The 19,257-nt window shown below is 39.8% G+C and overlaps 1 protein-coding gene across 1 annotated transcript in view; it reads right to left on the bottom strand.

Annotated features, from left to right (window-relative positions):
- Positions 1–1,486: 1,486 nt before the first annotated feature.
- The window catches only part of LOC125234666 (sodium/potassium/calcium exchanger Nckx30C), a 151,079-nt gene continuing 133,308 nt past the window's right edge, over positions 1,487–19,257 (bottom strand). The window contains exons 7-8 of the mRNA XM_048141006.1: positions 2,664–2,798; positions 1,487–1,676 (exon numbers count right to left, since the gene is read on the bottom strand). Coding sequence (XP_047996963.1) covers positions 1,568–1,676; positions 2,664–2,798 — 244 coding nt within the window. The 3' untranslated portion in view covers positions 1,487–1,567. The remainder of the gene's footprint in view (positions 1,677–2,663; positions 2,799–19,257) is intronic.

The following is a 19,257-nucleotide window of genomic DNA, read 5'->3' as shown; positions in this document are numbered from 1 at the left end:
AAATACATACTTATATACATAGAAAACATCCATGACTCAGGAACAAATATCTGTGCTCATCACACAAATAAATGCCCTTACCGGGATTCGAACCCAGGACCGCGGCTCAGCAGGCAGGGTCACTACCGACTGAGCCAGACCGGTCGTCATGAAAACAGGGTTTTAGAGAATCAAAGTTTAATAAGCAAGGTCGCTACTTGTTTCCGCACAGCCTAAAATCCATGAATCTTGTGCCTTTATCGAAGTCGTCGATGTTTATTTTATTTTTGCGTGGGACCTTGCTTTATACTGGTGTCAATGATGTAACGGCCTTCTTATTTCTATAAATATTTTTCACGGCAGAGCTACAGACACCTTAAATAAGAACAAAAAATAAATTAAGCTAATTCGAAACCAAATAATCAGTACAGGACAACCGCACTATAAATTGTCAGTACCGGACATGTCAACAAACGATTTCGGAACATTGTTATCGAAATACTGTGAAATCCTTTATCCTTTTTTGTTGTTAGTAAATTATCACCTTAAGTATAATTATTTTCACTTTTTTAAATATTATTTTGGGCAAATTTGCGATGAAACCGTTAGAAAATTGAAAATATTTACTTCTCGTTTACATCACTGACATTCAATGACTTTTGACGACGGGTGTCAAATATTAATCCTTGCCAGTAAAATAAATTAGTTCAGCTGAAAATCCGCAACGTGGCGAGGGTCAAATAAAAACTTGTCAGGCTATACAAAATAAAAAATTGGTAAAATGTAAGTTAACTTTTTTACTGATTAGGGTTCTGAATCAGCTATATAATCACCTACTTTACTATTGTCCATTATAAAAATTACAACCCGTATAAAGCAAAAGCAATTACAAACAATATGTGAATTTGAGCAATTTAACAACATTTCGTTTGTGCTTCGACATGCATGGAATATAAACAACCTAGGTAATTGAACTAACGAAACTGGACTGAACGAATGTACACTGATCTAGTTCATCAAACGTCTACTTCCCTATTGTTTTGAATGCACGTTGGACCAATTGATTTCCTAATATCAGAACTTTCTTTTATTAAAATCAGTGCCATCAAATGTTTCAACACAAGTCACTTCAGTTACTGTTAATTCTGAATTTTCTATTTTTATTTTTTTATACTTTTAACCCATTCAGAGCTTTACTCGACATAGGTAAACTTCAATTGACAATTAAAATGAAATTCACATTAGTGACGGACCGCTTTGTACTCAGTTTAGCAGTAAATGGGTTAAAAGTTTCATCAATAAAATTGGATTCCTACTCCCCCCGCTATATCACCGCGATTAATCTGTAACCAAATTTTAAATGTCGTCATTCCTTGCAATTATACTAACAATTAAGAAACAAATATTAATTTGTTTTTTTTTCTGTCGACTGAAGAGCTTGGCTACTTTTCCATCACCAATATTCTTCTTTATATTTTCTAATTCAATTGTTTTGAAACTACTTGTTCCTTCTTTGAAGTCCTACATGCTGAAGTGACTCGTGTTCTCTTGTTCTGCGTTCTCTGTCGTTCTAGAAGATTCTGGAATCTTATTCGCTAGGACAGTGGAGGTAGCCGTACTCCAGGCTGAGACTGACGGCCACGAACACGAAGTACAGGAGGAACATGGTGAAGCCGAGACCTCTGTTCATTTTCCACCTGGAAATGTAATAAAAAACATGTCAAAGAATATTTACTTAAAATGAGGTACTTTTCAGCATTTATTGTAAAAGGTATACTGTTGATTGAATACATATTTTTTTTAATACTGCACACCGTGCCTTCGGAGTTGACTTTCACCAGTTGGTTGATCACACAGGTGATGATGATAAAGCAGAACACTAGCCTGAATCATACTATGAGAGTTGACTTCCACTGGCAGACTTGTGATGATGGAGCTACTGAAGAGAACTAGTCGGAACCAGGCGGTGGTAAGGATGGCACACAGCAGCATGGTAAAAAGTAGCATGATGGTGCAAATAAAGCCCTTGAAGGTACTTCCACACCCCGTTTACGAGATAATATAATAATTATTGACAACGAACCTGAAGCAGGCGATGCTCAAGATGACAAACAGCAGCATGGCGAAGTACAACAGAATACTGTTCACCATGCCCTTGGAGTTGAGTTTCACCAGTCAGATGATAAGATAGATGATGATGATACAGTAGAACACTCACCTGAAGCAGGCAATGCTCAGGATGACAAACAGCAGCATGGCGAAAAGAAGCACGATGCTGCACACCATGCCCTTGGAGTTGACTTCCACTGGCTGCCCGTTGATCAGTCAGGTGATGAAGAAACAGAAGAATACTAACCTAGCAGGCAATGCTCAGGATGACAAATAGCAGCATGGCGAAATGCAACAGAATATTGCACACCATGCCCTTGGAGTTGACTTCCACCAGTCAGTTGATAAGATAGATGATGATGATACAGTAGAATACTAACCTGAAGCAGGCAATGCTCAGGATGACAAACAGCAGCATGGCGAAAAGTAGCATGATAGCTTTCACTCCTCGTTTATCAGACTTGTGACGATGGAACGATTAGAGAAAACTAACCTGAAGCCGACAACAACATGTTGAAGAGCCAAGCGCTTAAAGTTTGATATGTGATAAACTAAAGGAACAGTTATTTACGAACCTGAAGCAGGCGATGCTCAGGATGACAAACAACAGCATGGCGAAAAGAAGCACGATGCTGCACACCATCCCCTTGGAGTTGACTTCCACTGGCTGCCCGTTGATCAGTCCGTACAGCAGCCATGGCAGTGGGAGCCTGGAACGTGACAAGAGAGTTCTTTAGAATGAGTTTAGAATATTTGAATAAGGATGACGACTACATAAAAAATGTCATTCCTTAGTCCGTCAGTTAGATCGTCCAAAAATACTGAACACATATTTTTCGCTTTTTCTAATTAATGAAAAAATACAAAGATATAGAGCATCAAAGTTCCGGAGTGGGGCTTGTGACGTCACTTCTAAGCAAAAATTATACTAGGCCTGACGTCACGCGAAACTTCAACGCATTGTACCGTCGTCATTTTTCATTTAAGAGAACAAAGAAAAAATACGTGTCTAAAATTCTTTGATAATCTAACTGATGGACTAATTAGTTTTTTTTTAGTCATCTCGCCAATTAGAAAATTTCATGGTCCACATTAGTCCAGGTATGTAGAGACATTTGTGTGATACCTAGCGGCTCAGCCACGACATTGGTCTAAGCGCGACAGCGGTGAGCGGCAGCCATACGTGCGAATGAAAAGTCCGATCGCTGTGTCTCGCTCCAATTTATGGCCGCCGCTCACCGCTGTCGCGCTTAGACCAATGTTGTGGCTGAGCCGTAATAGTAAAATAACACAAACTGCAGGGTTAGCACATGAAAATTGCGGGTCACAACTGGATGAGACTAGCTCAGGACTGGGACAAGTGGCGTGGCGTGCCTACTAGAAAGGAGCCTATGTTCAGCAGATGATGATAAAGATGAATATAAGCATAGATTAAATATAAGAAGATCATACCATCCCATACATTAAAATGTGACCGCCTAAGAACGCGCATACACTTTATCACACATAGATGGCACCACATCTTGTAGCTTTCGATTATACTTATAGATAGCGTTAAGTGTTTTGACATAGATTTATGGCTCGATGACAAAGATGTATGCGCGCCATCTATGTGTGGTGTAGTGTAGGCGGTCGCAGTTTAATGTATGGGATGGTATGATCTTCCTATCGCTTAATCTATGATATAAGTAGGATTTTATTTGTTTTTATTGTTCGTTTTGAATAAACCGAAACCGAAATACAGTTTCACGTTGGTCGACGCAAACCCCACTACCCCCAAGGCCGATAAAATTATACCTAATGAATATGGAGTTTTGTAACTTCGCTCAACCTTTCGCTTATTGTTATGAATGTTTCTGTTATTATATTTATGACGGCCATGATTATTTCAATTATGGTTGTTTCAGCGTGATTTAATATTACGACCATAAAATGACTAAAACATAGTGTTAAACTTGTTTACAACAACAACAACAACATACAATCACGCCTGTATCCCATAAAGGGGTAGGCAGAGCACATGAAACTACTAAAGCTTCAGTGCCACTCTTGGCAAGTAAGGGGTTGAAAGAAAACAAAACTGTGACATTGCATTGTGTGACTTGTTTACAAATAACAAAATCATAGAGCAGAATAACTAAAAAAACAGTAGAAACAAAAGATAATTTTCTTCTTAATATGTACATACCTACGAGTATGTACCACTTTGGTACTTTGATATCGATTGGTGTCCTGTATTTGTACCCGGCGAGCACACTAACTCAATCACATACCTTGAATGATTTACTACAAAACTCGGAAAATATAACTCCTTACTCCATTGTTTCCAACAAATCTTGGCCTCTAACCCCAAAGCAGGTATAAGGTAACGCGAGATAGTTCTTAGACTGGTTATTTTGAGCTGAGATTTCGATGCGTCGGGAATATTTCTGGTGAAATTTTATTAGACGTTTCGAGAAGAAATGTGAAGGTTGTAAAATGTTTATGTGCTTCTAAGATGATTATACTCGTACGAAAGGCAACTTATATGTAGTAAATGTAGTCAGGAATCAGATTTAGTAGGTTCGAATCATTGATAAACTGAGTAGGTTTCCAGAAATTTCGGTGCAGCATGGTAGAAATAAAGGATTCATAGGTAAATTTGTTTTCTAGGTCATCAATTAAGTGCGTTTTCACATTATCCGATCCGATATCGGATCTTTTCTTCTTTGTCGTATCCTCATGGCTGAGGGACGTGACGAATGTGGACACTCTTCACCAGTTGTCTCCACGCCACTCGATCCTGGGCCCGGTGCATGCTAGCCTGCAAAGTGGTCTTTGTCACAGACGTTATTCTGTCTGCCCAACGTGTGCCCATGCTTCCATTACTTCGCTTCCTTGCCATGCGTCCCGTGATTGTGAGCTTCTTTAGACTATCTGGTCGAATGTAGGACCGATATCCCATACATTTAAGCCGCCATCTTTGATTTTTGCCTTTTGCCTCTAAAATCCTTCCGACTTCCGATATCGGATCGGATAATGTGAAAACGCACTTAGGCTCATTTTACTGTTGGCTTTGGATATAAATATATTCCTTTAAAGCAACAACGCTTCACCAAAATTGCTGAAAAATTTATGACGTCTGGTGATCATAGATAAAAGTAACTATGATAATATGGAAGAGTATCACTGAGCATGTTTTTAATAACTTAACCACAAAATTAAAATTTTGAGAAAACCTCCGACCGCGACATAGTAGACCGATTTTCTTGAAACATGGATGAGAACACTCCCGACTGATTCAGCTTTCAAACAAAAAAAACTAAATCTAAATCGGTTCATTCGTTCAGGAGCTACGATGCCACAGACAGACACACACAGACAGACAGACACACACAGACAGACAGACACGTTAAACGTATAACACCCCATCGATTTTGCGTCGGGGGTTAAACAACTTAGAAAATGTACGTGTAGTTAAAATCCAAAATTCAGTCATTTCATAAATCACTACCAATCTTGCAAAAAAATCCTAACAACATTCAGTAGCGGCAGTAACAGATTCACATTTGAATAACTGCAGGTTTGTGCGCAAAACTAGACCATTGGCGTTGCCTAAGTAATGGAAACGGAGCGCGTTTATTGGCTGCGGCGTTGGCCAATGGCGAGTCGAGTTTTTGGCCCAACCAGCGTATCACTCCCGGTCCGAGCTTGTACACAATAATAAAATTGTAAATAGCCTTTTTTAACCCCCGACGCAAAAACGAAGGGGTGTTATAAGTTTGACGTGTCTGTCTGTCTGTCTGTCTGTCCGTCTGTCTGTCTGTCTGTTTGTCTGTCAGTCTGTGTGTGTGTCTGTCTGTGGCATCGTAGCTCCCGAACGGATGAACCGATTTAGATTTCGTTTTTTTTGTCTGAAAGCTGAGTTAGTCGGGAGTGTTCTTACCCATGTTTCATGAAAATCGGTCTACTATGTCGCAGTCGGGGGTTTTTTCAAAATTTTAATTTTGTTAAGACTACAAAGAATCGAAAAGCCAAACGCCTTACTTATGCTATCAAATTTGTAAAAAAAATATTATTGTCTAGAACGAACATTGGAACTATATATAGTCCTACGAAGAAGAGGTTGTCCTGTCCCCTTTCCTGATAAAATTATCACCATGCTGCCTTTTTTGACCACATATAAATAACTACAGAAACTATACTATAGTCCTCAGGTAGAAGATTTTTTCTAGTCACTTGATCATTTTATTCAGGGCAGTAATTCACTCACATTCATTTCTATTTTTGACAGACAATGACATTAATCACATCAAGGAGGAGCAATTAGACCAGAAAAAACCGGCCAAGAGCGTGTCGGGCCACGCTCAGTGTAGGGTTCCGTAGTTTTCCGTATTTTTCTCGAAAAGTACTGAACCTATCAAGTTCAAAACAATTTTTCTAGAAAGTCTTTATAAAGTTCTACTTTTGTGATTTTTTAAATATTTTTTTAAACATATGGTTCAAAAGTTAGGGGGGGGATAAACTTTTTTTCCTTTAGGAGCGATTATATCCTAAAATATGAATATTATCAAAAAACGATTTTAGTAAACCCTGATTAATTTTAAAATACCTATCCAACAATATATCACACGTTGGGGTTGGAATGAAAAAAAAATAATCTGTCCCCACTTTACATGTAGGGGGGGGGTACCCTAACAAAATATTTTTTTCCATTTTTTATTTTACCTTTTTTTCGGCGTGATTGATATACATATTGGTACCAAATTTCAGCTTTCTAGTGCTAACGGTTACTGAGATTATCCGCGGACGGACGGACAGACGGACGGACGGACAGACAGACATGGCGAAACTATGAGGGTTCCTAGTTGACTACGGAACCCTAAAAAGGCTAAAATACTGGTTTATCTCAGCTTTAGACTATGCAATTGCAAGAATGCCACAGCTCTGCAAACTTTTTTGAGTCGACAAGCTGTCTCGTTGTTTGACCTAGTGGTCGCATTTGGGTGACTATCATTTAAATTTTAAAGCTGTGCGGGTTTATTAAAATCCAAATGATAGTGGAACGGGTGTTGAATTAGGAAATCTAACTGCTCCTAGTTAAGTGCTTACTTCTCGATTCGAATAATGCCTATTAGATTAACACCAATCTGCTACTTGATCTGATAGTGTCAAAAGTGATTTTATCACCAAGATTGTCACTTTTGATACGACATATTTCTGGGTTGAAAAGTAACATTTTTTTTTTTTAGTGTGAATAGGTAGACGTTTGACCACGATCACACCTGATGGTAAGTGATGATGCAGTCTATGGTTGAGCACGCTTACCTATGAGATACCTATTTTTTTTAAACAGGTATACGGCTCGCCTGATGGAAAGCGGTCACCGTAACCTATGGACGCCTGCAACTCAAGGAGTGTCACGTGCGCGTTGCCGACCCATTAGAAACTTGTACACTCCTTTTTTGAAAAACCCCATACTAAAACCGAAATAAATTACACATATGAAAGAAAAAGTGACCAAGTCCTTTCTTTCATATGTGTAATTTATTTCGGTTTTAATTTATATACATAGTAGTGTGACTACTTTAAGACAGCACAAGTTGAAATATTTTCAATAGATTATAATTTAACTTGTGTTTATTAGAAACCCCATACTGTAGTTCATTTACTCTTGCTTAATAGAATTAACATTATTACTAAATATTATTCAGCCTCAATATTTCCTTGTTGAACTGGCAATAAAATGAACGGCAAAGTGTCACTGTCAGGCGACAATTGTCATGATGGTGAATCAGGCCACAGGCAATGGAGCGCGAAGTGTCACTATCAGCACAGTATAATAAAGAGTACTGTCGTACAGTATGGCCACTCCCGCTCCCCGCTAAAAACGCCGCCGACCCCCTCTCGGTTACCTCACAGTTACCGCCTGTCAAAAACGCGAACGGTCGACCTGATATATTTCACTCATACAAACATAGTACGCGTTCACCTACACGAGCTTAGACTGTGTGTTAGGAACGCGCCTCTTTCATATATTTGTCACTGTGGTGAAACAGGCCAGTGTAGACACCTAACAATATATGAACCTTATGCCCTCGCAATAAGATTGACTTTCCTTCACGATTTTCGCTCAAAGAGCTTTGATATTCGGAAATCCTCAAAGACTTACAAAATCAAACCATGCTCTACTTACGATGTTTATCTGGAAACTTGTAACAAAGGCGAGTGAAGTTGTTGGATTTTCAACTTTGAGACAAAGGATTAAGGTTGGTTAGTCCAAGTAACCTACGATGCACTACATTTTCACTACTACGTCAGTAAGTTTATATTTTTAACACCCGACGCAAAAACGGCGGGGTGTTATAAGTTTGACGTGTCTGTCTATGTGTGTGTCTGTCTGTCTGTCTGTCTGTCTGTGTGTCTGTCTGTCTGTGTGTGTTTCTGTCTGTGGCATCGTAGCTCTCGAATGGATGAACCGATTTTGATTTATTTGTGTATTGATTTTGTTTGATTTTGTTTTATTGCTGTGTATTTAACACAGCAAAAGGGAATGTACAAGTTTCTAATGGGGTGGCAACGCGCATGTGACACTCTTTGAGTTGCAGGTGTCCATAGGTTACGGTGACCGCTTTCCATCAGGCGGGCCGTACGCTTATTTGCCGTAAAATATGTTAGGTACATTCGGAATGCGGAAAAGCGATGAAGACAAATTCTAATAATTCTATCTATTTTCTTCTAACAACTATTATGATTTTATCTAAGCCCCAGTACAGTTCAACACGAACAAAAGTTCAAATCAAAATACAAACGACTAACGAAAACATTCAGAAGTCATAATTATTAGGTATTTATAACAAATTAAGGGGCTTACTTCCTTCATTTTCTTAAAAGTCCGCCATTTCCGCTTATTCTGTAATGTATTTTCCTCAATAAAGGGGCTTTGAGTTTGAATAGACTATTATTCGCAGTATTAGCTGATTCAGTCAAATATCCTAAGGCCCTAGTCCCACCAAAAGTCAGTAAGCGATAAGCGATAAGGAGATAGAAACTTAAAATATGGTCGCTAACGTGTAAATGGGCTTTTTTTTTTTCAAAGTTGTCTACCCCACTTTTTTTATAACATGGGTATTTTGTATGCGATTCATACTCAGAATCGCGCGGTCTTTCGATCCTGATAGGAGAAAAAAAATCCCAAGATTTCTATACATTTTTTCAAACCTTCCATCCTGTTACCGCCATACAAAATGTAGGAAAAAATGGTAACGGAATAGGAAAAACCCTTGGGACACTTTTTTTCTCGTATTAGGATTGAAAGAGCTCGCGGTACTGAGTGAAAACGACATAAAATTTCCAAATCCAAAAAAAGTGGTGTGGACAACTTTGAAAAAACCCCCGACCGCGACATAGTGGACCGATTTTCATGAAACATGTCTAAGAATACTCCCGACTAACTCAGCTTTCAAAAAAAAACCAAATCGAAATTGATTCATCCGTTCGGGGGCTACAATGCCACAGACAGACACACACACACAGACAGGCAGACAAACAGATAGACAGACAAACAGACAGACAGACAGACAGACAGACAGACAGACATGTCAAACTTATAACACCCCATCGTTTTTGCGTTGGGGGTTAAAAATACCCCAAATAAAAGTGAGAGCGAGCGATTTATAGTTCATCGCTCGCGCTATTATAGCGTCTCTTTTAATTTCACGGGAGCGTCGGGAGCGACTGTCTTTTGGTCGTTTCTATTGCCGATAGCTCATCGTTTACTCGTATCAACTTTATCTTGCCTCTTATTGCCATAGTTACGGTCCCCTGAGTCACGTTGGTTTTATGCAAAATTATGCTACTGAAAATATGCAAGCATACAGGTAGTCCATGTTTATAGGTGGCAAATTAAGGAAAGGGCTTGTTGACACCAGAAAAATGCATATTTGCATAGTTTAAGTAGCATAATTTTGCATAATACTAGCGTGACTCCGGGGACCGTAACCATGGAAATAACAGGCAAGAAAAAATTGAAGCGGAACGGAAAATTAACAATAGAGGGCGTAAAAATCAATTATATGCCGTAGTGCAATTGTTCGCTAGATGTCACTGTTACCTCCAAAAACTGGGTAATGACTGGTTGTCGTAAAATGTATAAGTATTTTTTGATGTCCAAAATTTTCGCTAGATATCGCTGTACCCCCCGAATACTAGCGAACGGCATTCTATGGCTAATTACATGTATTAAATTGTAAATTTTATTAATTTTCTTTTTTTTTTGTCAAATAAGTTAGCGTTCAAATATTTATTAATGTGACTGGTTGATGAATGACCTATTTAGAAATCCCGCCATAAATATGTGGCGTTCCATGTTAATGCTTTATGTTCTAAAAGGAACCTTTAGGCATGGAAAGTCACATGAAAAGTTGTCGTAACTTAATAATAGATGGCGCTGCATTCGAAAATCTTGACTGATAACTCTATACCATACTATTCAATATACTCTATGGTCTCAATACTCTCAATCATATAGCAAGGGGTTAAAAAAATGAATTGTGAGATTGCAGTGTCAGGTTGTTACTTCATCGTCCACACCACAATTAAACCTATATAAATAAATGAATAAATATTGAGGACACCTGGATTCAAACCCAGGACCGCCGCGACAGGGTCACTACCGGCTGAGCCAGAGAAAAGGGGGTGGTGAAATTCTTCCCGTCACAGAGTAGAAGAGAAAGATGCCCACGATTCGCGAACTTGGGAGTTCGCAGTAGCCCTCCAGCTTACAAGACCTATACTCAAGAGAAATGTGGCCTTATTCCGTATACCAAGGGAGTATTATTGCCGAGGGGCTGAAGATTTATAACCCGATTTGTTTAAATGTAGGTCACCCGGGGTTTTGGGCTGTACGCTTGGATTTTAGGGTTCCGTAGCTCAAAAAGAAAACCTTACAGGGCTAGCACACGATTGGTGCGAGATTATGTCGTTAGGACATAGACAATCCATCCCTATGTGTGTACATGTACAATAAGAAAATACTTGTGAACTGTGTCGCGCCGCGATACTGTCGCGCCAATCATGTCCTAGCCCTGATGGACCATTATTCATATTTGTTTATTGACAGTAGTTATTTATTTATTTAGTCGTATGGCATCAATTTAAAAATAGGCAAATTATTTCTACATTTCAAATGTCAATATTCAGGGAGCTTAGCCAGTCAGCTGCATCGGGTGTGAGATGTAGCAAGTCTTCTGGCAGCCCTCGATATGAACGAAGGGGGCAGCGCTGGATTATGTGTTCCATGGTCTGGTCTTCCTCGCCGCAATCGCACAGGGCTGAAACCCTCCATCCCCATTTGTGTAGAAGGTAGTTGCATCGACCGTGGCCCGTTCGGAGTCTATTTAGGCGACACCACTGCCTTCTCGGCAGTTCAAAGCCTGGAAGTCGACATGTAGGGTCTGCGACTTTTGAGCCTGCATTGGTAGCTGTCCATTCCTGTTTCCAAGCCTCAGAGACATTGAAAGTTGAGAGGTTCTGGGTGTATGCTGGTTTTCTGGACTTCAGGCGTTGGTGAGGAGGGTTGCAGAAATCCACGTGAATGGGTAACGAGTCTGCTGTGGTAATCTTTTCTGTTTCCCTTCTCAGCGCGTTTTTCCTACGCAGGTGTGGGGGAGCAATGTGGGACAGAGTTGGTAGCCAGTATGTGGGGGTTGACTTAACAGTTCCGGTGATGCATCGCATGGTGTCATTGAGTTTAGTGTCTACCTTCGCTACGTGTGCGCTCTCCAACCATACAGGAGCACAGTACTCTGCAGCTGAGTATACTAAGGCGACACTAGTCGTGCGTAAACAATCAGCGGATGCTCCCCAGGATGTTCCACACAGTCTATGTATTATGTTATTCCGCGATGCAAGTTTAAGTGACAACTTGGTGAGGTGCTCCTTATATGTGAGGGATCTGTCAAGGGTGACTCCTAAGTATTTGGGGCATTTGTTGTACTTAAGCGGTTCTCCATTAAAATAGACAGTTGGTTGGTAGTTCGCTAATTGGTTGCTAAGATGGAAGCACGATACCTCTGTCTTGCTTACGCTAGGGATCAGACGCCAAAACTTAAAATATTCTGCCAGTTTAGTAAGGTCCGCAGTTAGGGCACATTCCCCGCCGAGAAGGATTTAGTTTGCGCGACCAGAGCTATGTCGTCTGCATATATGAACTTTGTGGCTTCCGTCGGCGGTAGGTCGTGGATATAGAGGTTAAAAAGTTTCGGCGCTAACACTGATCCTTGAGGTAGGCCGTTATTCAGCTTCCGTCTCTTACTTTTTGAGTCTCCCAAATAGACCTCGAACTCCCGTTCGCTTAATAAACTGTTTATGAGGTCTGCTACCTCTCTACTCGGAATCGCACCTAGAACTTTCCTCATGAGACCGTCTTTCCACACCGTGTCGTAAGCAGCAGTTAGGTCAATAAAAACTGCTGTGGACTTGAGCGCTTTTTGGAATCCAGATTCGATGTGGGTCGTGAGGGCTAAGACTTGGTCCGTGCAGCTCCTTCCAGGTCGGAAACCAGCCTGTTCAGGAGGAGTAATAGCTTCGATGAACGGTTCGATCCTCGTTAAGATGGCACGTTCAAGGAGCTTAAGTGTACAGCTGAGGAGAGCTATTGGCCGATAACTGTCAGGTTGGTCATCCGGCTTTCCGGGCTTTAGGACAGCGATCACTTTTGCCAGCTTAAACTCTTTGGGAAGTCGGTTATGTTGGAGAATAAAAGAGAAAAGTGCCGTTAGCCAGTTAACTGCAACAGGGCCCATGTTCAGAATAAAATCGTTGTAGATGTTGTCAGGGCCCGCAGCTTTGTTGATTTTAAGGGACTTTAAAGCTTCCATTATTTCATCGACTTCAAAAGGTCTGGCAATATGTTGATTCCTAGGAGAAGTCTCTTTGAGAGTCTTGAGGTCTATCTTGACTTTTTTGGTAAACAGTTTGTCACGTTTAGCTCGAGTCATTTCCACCATGCGGGCCGCTATGGCATTTGGATTCACCACGCTATTTTGCTTCCGTTGATGTTGTTTCCCGGTGAGGCTGTCTAGGACCTTCCACGCCTTACGGCTAGACCGCTTGAAATCCATGGTTTCTACTGTTGATTTCCATTTGTTGTGGCGGGCCTCATCTAGCGACTTTAACAGTTGTGCCCCAATGCAATGATCACCAGAGACTTTATACTTTTGGAAAAGATCTTCACTCTCTGCGTTCCAACCGGGAATGTACTCCTTCCGGAAGCCCCTCGGGATGTTGGATTTTGCTGAGCTTATTACAAGTTCTTTAAATCTTCCGTAATTTGAGGCAGTAGGTTCCAAGCATGCTGATGTGAGTTTGGAGTCGAGACATGTCTTGAAACCTTCCCAGTTAGCTCGTCTGAAATTCCAGCGCGGAAGTGGCATTGAGTTGGAAAGAGGCAGCTTTAGGCCAACATGTAGAATAATCGGTCGGTGTTGGCTGTTGGGAAAGACCGGGAGCACGGTGCGGTGGCAAGATAATGGCTGCTCAAGGTGGTCCCTAGATACAAACGCAAGATCAGGGTTGTACTCTTTATTCCATCTTGCAGAGCGGAAGGTACCTCTGTCTTTGGCGTTGAAGACCAAGTGTAAGTCACAGACGTCTGCCCATTGAACGAGAGCGTCCCCATTCTCGTCAGTTTGGTTATAACGCCAATTAGTGTGGTGACTGTTGAAGTCCCCTGTGTATATGCATGGATGGGGTTGGCTTGATGGAAGACTTTGAGCCCAGCTTACCTTTGGAGGCTTGTAAATATTTGTGATGGTCAGCTCTCCAACGCGAATAGTGATGGTGAAAATGTTGCCTAGGTCGCTGAAGCTTGTCAAGTGCACATCGACGAGGTTAGATTTAACGTAGCTAGCTATGCCGTATTTGCGATGGTGAACAGCCTTTACCAAGGAGTAACCAGGAAGTCGCCCTCTTCTCTCGAGGTCAGAATCGTCTTTAGTATGGGTTTCCTGAATATTGACCACGTCTATCTTATTTTCATGCATGATCCTAAGTAGGAAGTCAAGATTGACAGTAGTAAGATTGTTGTACAATATTAATTTTTAACCCCCGACGCAAAAACGACGGGGTGTTATAAGTTTGACGTGTCTGTCTGTCTGTCTGTCTGTCCGTCCGTCCGTCCGTCCGTCCGTCCGTCCGTCCGTCCATCCGTCCGTCTGTCCGTGTGTCCGTCTGTCTGTCTATCTGTCTGTCTGTCTGTCTGTCTGTTCGTCTGTCTGTGTGTGTCTATCTGTGGCATCGTAGCTCACGAACGGATGAACCGATTTAGACTTAGTTTTTTTTGTCTGAAAGCTGAGTTAGTCGGGAGTGTTCTTAGCCATGTTTCATGAAAATCGGTCTACTATGTCGCGGTCGGGGGTTTTTTCAAAATTTTAATAGGCTAGGTTAGGTTCTTCTTCTTCTTCTTCTTCTTCCTCCTACCCTTATCCCACGTTATGTGGGGTCGGTACAACACGTTAGGTTAGGTTATAACTTGTTATAGTTGAAATGTAGTGATGGGTAGGACATCAATTTCAAATGAGTTTGTATGAGTACCTCATTTCCAAAAATGAGGTGTTACAATGTCTTACTTCAAATGAGGTGAGGTACTGATCTGTATATATATATAATTTCTAGCATTGGCTGTTTGACAAAATCCATCGGCAACAAAAACTAGTATGTGTAGTTGTGTACTAGGTAAATATCCTTTACACATACTAAATTTCATTAGTCATAATGAGTACTTGAACATTTAACAAGAGAAAATAGATAAAATTAAAAAATATTTCAAGGACTGTCATAGAGGCCTGCATAACAACTTAATTTGATGTTTTTATGGAACTGGGTCTAATTTTGCCATTGAATAATATTATTTACAGTTTGTTCCATTTAAATTACTGCTACAAATTACAGTGGTTTCATATTATTAACAGCTTAATAATAACATACTTTGATTAACATAGTTACCATAAAACTGCATGTTTTAAAACAAACTAAAGTTCGTATTGTTTTATAATTAGTACCACTTTTACATAAAAATAACAAACCTACCACTCCATGTGTTTTAAAAGCAATATGATAGTAATTAAAAACACCATCAACATTCGCGACGCCGGTAAGTCTTTTCAGTTCAGTTTCACTATTTTTTTGCACACAAATGACACTAAGGCAGAATCACAGGTATATTTGATTGTGTAAAAGTTGTCACCATTATTACATTTTGGCTCATTTATTAGTATTATCACCACAGATGTCATATATACCATAGATCAAGCAAACGTACCTACTTAGCGTGTCAAATGAACTCAGTGAAATCCACTGAGTTGTCCGTCTTTAATCGCAGCTTGCAGCTTTCGGGCGTCAATTTTTGTAAGTTGAAGTCAATCAAAACATAAAAAATGCCTCGTTACGTGATATTCAATTGCAACAACACAAAAATTATGAACAATCAAGAGCCTGAGACATATTTAAAATTACAGGCAAGAAACAACTTCAGTACAAAATTTGACACGCTCGGCCCCTATACAAATAGATGAACTTGTTTTTTCTATATAAATAAAGTTCTGTGATTATCACTGTAGGACAAAACTAAACTTTATGCAAATATTGCTAATGCAACTAAGTACGTACAAACTAACTTTTCTTCTGTAAACTGTCATTACTGTCAACGTCAACCGCCTGTGAATTACGTTTCGTGTCGGATTTATTTATCATTCTATTGAATTAAGAAATGAATTATTCTTTCTATTACTGATTAAATACTTAATTAAACTACCATGCTTCACATAATTTATATTATATTTCGGTCAGTAATCTTGTAATTGTTTTTAAGCAAGCTTCGTAAACGCATCTTCTCAGTGGTTGGCCCTCTGTGTTGGTATGCTTGGTATTCCGAATATTCAAAACACTTGAGTTACCATTTCAACGTCCAGTCTAAGAGAGCTCCCTGATTACACATAACAATAGCCATACAAACTCTATTGCTGCGGTAGATCACGTTATACTGGTCAATGTGTTAGCACAATAATAGCTATCAAAAAATTCAAAAATGAAGACCTGCCGCGAAAAACAACATTTTGCATCTCAGCTGCATTTATTCATGACTTCACAAATGCGACAGGGACAAAAGATGTGGTTCACGCGAAATCGTCTGATTTTTCGCGCGATTTTTGCGAGCAAGTTAACTATCCTGGGATCAAAAAGGCGTAAAATGTATGAAAACTTGCAGCGCATAAGATTGTTTTCTTTCGAGTCATGTGTAACGTATTTTTGGTGAGACAAATTTGAAGCCCGCGTGTGTCTGTCTCACTCCCTCTTATGGTAAACGTAACTATCTGTTTCACTTTGAAAGGATTTTTGAAGTGTTGTTGTCACAGTGCCTCTTCTGTCTTTCCGGTACAAAGCGATTTCCGGTACAAACGAGTCAAACGATACATTTTATTTTATCGGTGGACCTTTTGTCCCGGCCATAAGGTCTGTAGTTCGAAAACTGAACGTGTGGTTGATCACTTCATTTGAGGTGTCGACTCTCGCGACGGAGTTTGAGGGCCGCGTCTGCCGCGAGGCGCGCGAGTGGATGATGAGTTTTTGACGTTTTGTGACATTTGAAGTATGTGCATGATCTGTGAGGAATGAGGTGTTTGTGTTGCTACTGTTGCGAGCGAGTATTTGAGGGCCGCGAGGCGCGCGTGTGGATGATGAGTTTTGACGTTTTTGTGACATTTGAAGTACGTGAATGCTTTGTGAGGCGTGAGGTGTTTGTGTTGCGACTGTCACAAGCGAGTAAAATGAGGTGCGGTGAGTTGAAGTGTGATGCAATACATTTTTTCCGTGTGAAGTACTGCGACAAATTAACAATATGAGTGGTACAAATGAGGTGCCTCACGAGTGAGGAACTCAACACTATTGAAATGTTGCATTAACATTAAACATTTTGATACTACGCAACAACAAATTTTGTTGCCTAGTCGGACGTGTGAGATAACCCCGCACGAAAACTACATTACAACATTTACAACATACATAGTATGACGTTTTTTTTTTTGGTAAATATTTGAAATATTTTATTTTAAAAACTACTGGCCAAAAACAATATAGGTTAATTACCCATAACACAACCAAAGAAAAGGTAAATATCGAGCCAAGAGAAACATAGTTGCTCAAAAAAAAATTCGTGCCTGCATTTTTAGGGTTCCGTAGTCAACTAGGAACCCTTATAGTTTCGCCATGTCTGTCTGTCCGTCCGTCCGTCCGTCCGCGGATAATCTCAGTGACCGTTAGCACTAGAAAGCTGAAATTTGGTACCAATATGTTTATCAATCACGCCGACAAAGTGCAAAAATAAAAAGTGGAAAAAGATGTTTTTTTAGGGTACCCCCCCTACATGTAAAGTGGGGAGTGATTTTTTTTTCATTGCAATCCTAACGTGTGATATATTGTTGGATAGGTATTTATAAATGAATAAGGGTTTACTAAAATTGTTTTTTGATAATATTCATATTTTCGGAAATAATCGCTCCTAAAGGAAAAAAAGTGTGTCCCCCCCCTCTAACTTTTGAACCATATGTTTAAAAAATATGAAAAAAATCACAAAAGTAGAACTTTATAAAGACTTTCTAGGAAAATTGTTTTGAACTTGATAGGTTCAGTAGTTTTTGAGAAAAATACGGAAAACTACGGAACCCTACACTGATGAGCGTGGCCCGACACGCTCTTGGCCGGTTTTTTTTTAATTTGCCGCTCTTTCTAGCGATTTAAATTGCTTGAAAGAGTATAGATACCCAAAAATATTACGGTACTCTTGGAACGCATCCGATTCGCACTTGACAACTTTTTTGAAGCAGAATTTTTAGCGACGGCTGTGGGAGATCTCGTGAATGCCTTATGGTCCGGAGAATGTGCTAGTTAACAGGCTGGAAATGTACGCGTATAACAAGAAACCATCATAATAAAGAGTGCTTTAGTGAGTACAGGATTTTTATACCCGAGTATCTACGTTTCATCTCTATTGTTATATCATCATCCTCCTTGCGTTATCCCGGCAATTGCCACGGCTCATGGGAGCCTGGGGTCCGCTTTGACAACTAATCCCAAGATTTGCGTAGGTAATTTTTACGAAAGCGACTGCCATCTGACCTTCCAACCCGAAGGGTAACTAGACCTTATTGGAATTAGTCCGGTTTCCTCACGGTTCCTTCACCGAAAAGCGACTGGCAAATATGAAATGACATTTCGCACATAAATTCTGAAAAACTCATTGGTGCGAGCCGGGGTTCGAACCCGCGACCTTCGGAACGAAAGTCGCACGTACTTACCGCTAGGCTACTAGCGCTTCTTTATTGTTATATAAAAGATATTTTAAATTCTGGAGTGGACAAAGAAGAGCTCGACGTTATTGAAGTCAGTTGCAACTCTACCAGTTGCAGTGCACCTGTATCGGTCTTAACACTTATATGCATGGTGATGTATATATGTGTCGCAGTAAGATAGATAAAGCCGTTATATAGTTATAACCCTAGGAATATAATTATACGTCGTAACATAAACGAAAGCGATTAATTGCTATCTTACTAGGAATATAACTATAATACGTTACTAGTTAAGTCATATAGTTACGAGTATATGACTGGATTCAGTTTAGACTTTAGTGAAATGATTGTTATGTAGGCAGGAGTGCGGCGGTGCGGCGGAGGTATAGTTATAACCCTAGGGATATAATTATATGCCGTAACATAGCTAAACGAAAGCGATTACCATCTTACTAGGAACATATGTCGCAACATATGCATCATATATTTGATGGCTCGATATGTAGCTATCCAAAATCACATTTATTGCTTACTTATTATTCATTATTTAATATACAATTAAATAAATTAAATAATATAATGATTTACTATTTATTATTTAAGGATTAAGATAAAATGGCGGAAAAGTGCGAAAAACAGGACGATGGCGATTTTTAGTATGTGATTTAGACTGATTTTTTCGGAGTTACACACACATAGTGTACCTTTTTAATAGTAGTCATTTTTTTAAATAAAACACCAATTACGATATGTTTGTATAAATAAGATTTGGCCTATTTAACTTCTAACACTGATTTAGTATAAAAATCGATCTTAAATATTTTTTTTATTATTTTTCCCAGAG

This window comes from Leguminivora glycinivorella, chromosome 16, assembly GCF_023078275.1.
Source record: "Leguminivora glycinivorella isolate SPB_JAAS2020 chromosome 16, LegGlyc_1.1, whole genome shotgun sequence".
Classification (NCBI taxonomy): domain Eukaryota; kingdom Metazoa; phylum Arthropoda; class Insecta; order Lepidoptera; family Tortricidae; genus Leguminivora; species Leguminivora glycinivorella.
Note: the sequence above shows the minus strand (reverse complement) of the source record. Positions and strands in the feature narration are given on the sequence as shown.